The following is a 1,853-nucleotide window of genomic DNA, read 5'->3' as shown; positions in this document are numbered from 1 at the left end:
CCGCCCCGTTTGCTGAGATCATAGGCAGTAGAGATGCATCAGGCCGGGTGGCCAAATGGGCCATCGAGCTGGCCCCCTACACCATCTTCTACAAGCCGCGCACCGCCATCAAGTCCCAAGCACTGGCCGACTTCCTCGTTGACTGGGCCAAAGCCTAGCACCTGCCGCCAGCTATGGACTCCACTCATTGGTGGATGCACTTTGATGGCTCGAAGATGCGCACCGGCTTGGGAGCCGGCATCGTCCTCACCTCTCCCAAAGGCGACAAGCTCAGATACACATTGCAAATCCACTTTGCCGCCTCCAAAAACATGGCCGAATACGAGGCGCTAGTACATGGACTCCGGCTGGCCAAAGAGATCATCATCCGCCGGATCATGTGCTATGGCAACTCGGACTTGGTGGTCCAATAGTCGTCTAGGGACTGGGACGCCAAGGATGCAAACATGGCGAGCTACCGCTTCCTCGTCCAGCAAATCAGCAGATATTTTGACGGGTGCATGTTCCTTCATGTGCCACGAGCCGACTACGAGCAAGCAGATGCCTTGGCACGGATTGGATCCACCCGGCGTCTCCCTTCAGCGCCTCCTCAAGCCGTCTATCAAGCCTTCACTGGAATCAGAGTCTATCTTCATGCCGGTCGCCCCCGGAGCAGTCGGATCGAACTCAGGGGCTGCATCAGTTGGCCCGGGGACTTCGGCAGGCGGCTCGGGGGCAGCAGCAGTCGCACCTGGCCCGGGGACTTCAGAACCCGGCCCGGGGGCTATGGCAGTTAGCCCGGGGACTTCAACAATGCAGCAAGTGGTGGCCGACTCCACCCCGCCGCCTCCCAACCCAACCGCCCTAGTTTCAGTGGCCGTGATGACAGTGAATGAAGTCGAAGCACCATCATGGGCGCATCCCATCCTCAACCTTCTGGTGAGCGGCGAGCTACCAACCGACGAGATTTTGGCCCAGCAGGTGCAACACCGGGCGGGAGCATACACGATAGTAAACAGAGAACTTGTCAGGCGCAGCGTCACTGGTGTGTTCCAGCGCTGCGTGGAGTCAGAGAAGGGCAAAGCAATCCTCAGAGACATCCACCAAGGCGAGTGCGGCCACCACGCGGCCTCCAGATCCCTTGTCGCCAAAGCCTTCTGCCACAGTTTCTTCTGGCCGACTGCTCTAGAAGACGCCAAAGATTTGGTCAAGAAATGCAAGGGGTGCCAGAAATTCAGCTCCAAGCAACATCTGTCGGCTTCTGCACTCAAGACCACCCCCCTCACTTGGCCCTTTGCCGTGTGGGGGCTAGACATGGTGGACCCATTCAAGATAGCACGTGGCGGCATGACTCATCTGCTTGTCGTTGTGGACAAATTCACCAAGTGGATTGAAGCAAAGCCAATCAAGAAGTTGAATGGTCTGACCGCTGTGACCTTCACCGCAGATATCACCGTCCGGTATAGTGTACCGCACAACATCATCACCGACAATGGCACAAACTTTGCCAAAGGCACCTTGGCTCGTTTCTGCGTGACGCAGAGCATCCGACTGGACTTAGCATTTGTTTCTCATCCGCAGTCAAACGGCCAAGTCGAACGAGCGAACGGCCTCATCCTCTCCGGCATCAAGCCCTGACTGGTCGAGCCATTGGAACACTCAGCTGGCTGCTGGATCAATGAGCTGCCAGCCGTCCTCTGGATTCTATGCACCACCCCAAACAAATGAACCAGCTTCACTCCTTTCTTCCTCGTGTACGGGGCCGAGGACGTCATCCCAACTGACATTGAGTTCGACTCACCTCACGTCACCATGTACACGGAGGCGGAGGCGAACGAAGCACGAGAAGACGGTGTCGATCTGCTGGAAGAGGG

The 1,853-nt window shown here is 57.4% G+C and overlaps 1 protein-coding gene across 1 annotated transcript; it reads left to right on the top strand.

Annotated features, from left to right (window-relative positions):
- The first annotated feature begins 540 nt into the window (after positions 1-540).
- On the top strand, positions 541-1,617 carry LOC125518620. Its single transcript, XM_048683448.1, has 2 exons — positions 541-1,324; positions 1,427-1,617. The coding sequence occupies exons 1-2, from the start codon at positions 541-543 to the stop codon at positions 1,615-1,617; spliced, it is 975 nt and encodes a 324-aa protein (XP_048539405.1).
- Positions 1,618-1,853: the final 236 nt, after the last annotated feature.

Source organism: Triticum urartu, chromosome 7, assembly GCF_003073215.2.
Source record: "Triticum urartu cultivar G1812 chromosome 7, Tu2.1, whole genome shotgun sequence".
NCBI lineage: Eukaryota > Viridiplantae > Streptophyta > Magnoliopsida > Poales > Poaceae > Triticum > Triticum urartu.
Note: the sequence above shows the minus strand (reverse complement) of the source record. Positions and strands in the feature narration are given on the sequence as shown.

Coding starts and splice junctions, on each gene's coding strand:
- LOC125518620 (XM_048683448.1), top strand. CDS start 541: ATGCCTTGGCACGGATTGGATCCACCCGGCGTCTCCCTTCAGCGCCTC. Junction 1,325..1,426: donor ATTCAAGATAGCACGTGGCG/GCATGACTCATC, acceptor CCTTCACCGCAG/ATATCACCGTCCGGTATAGT.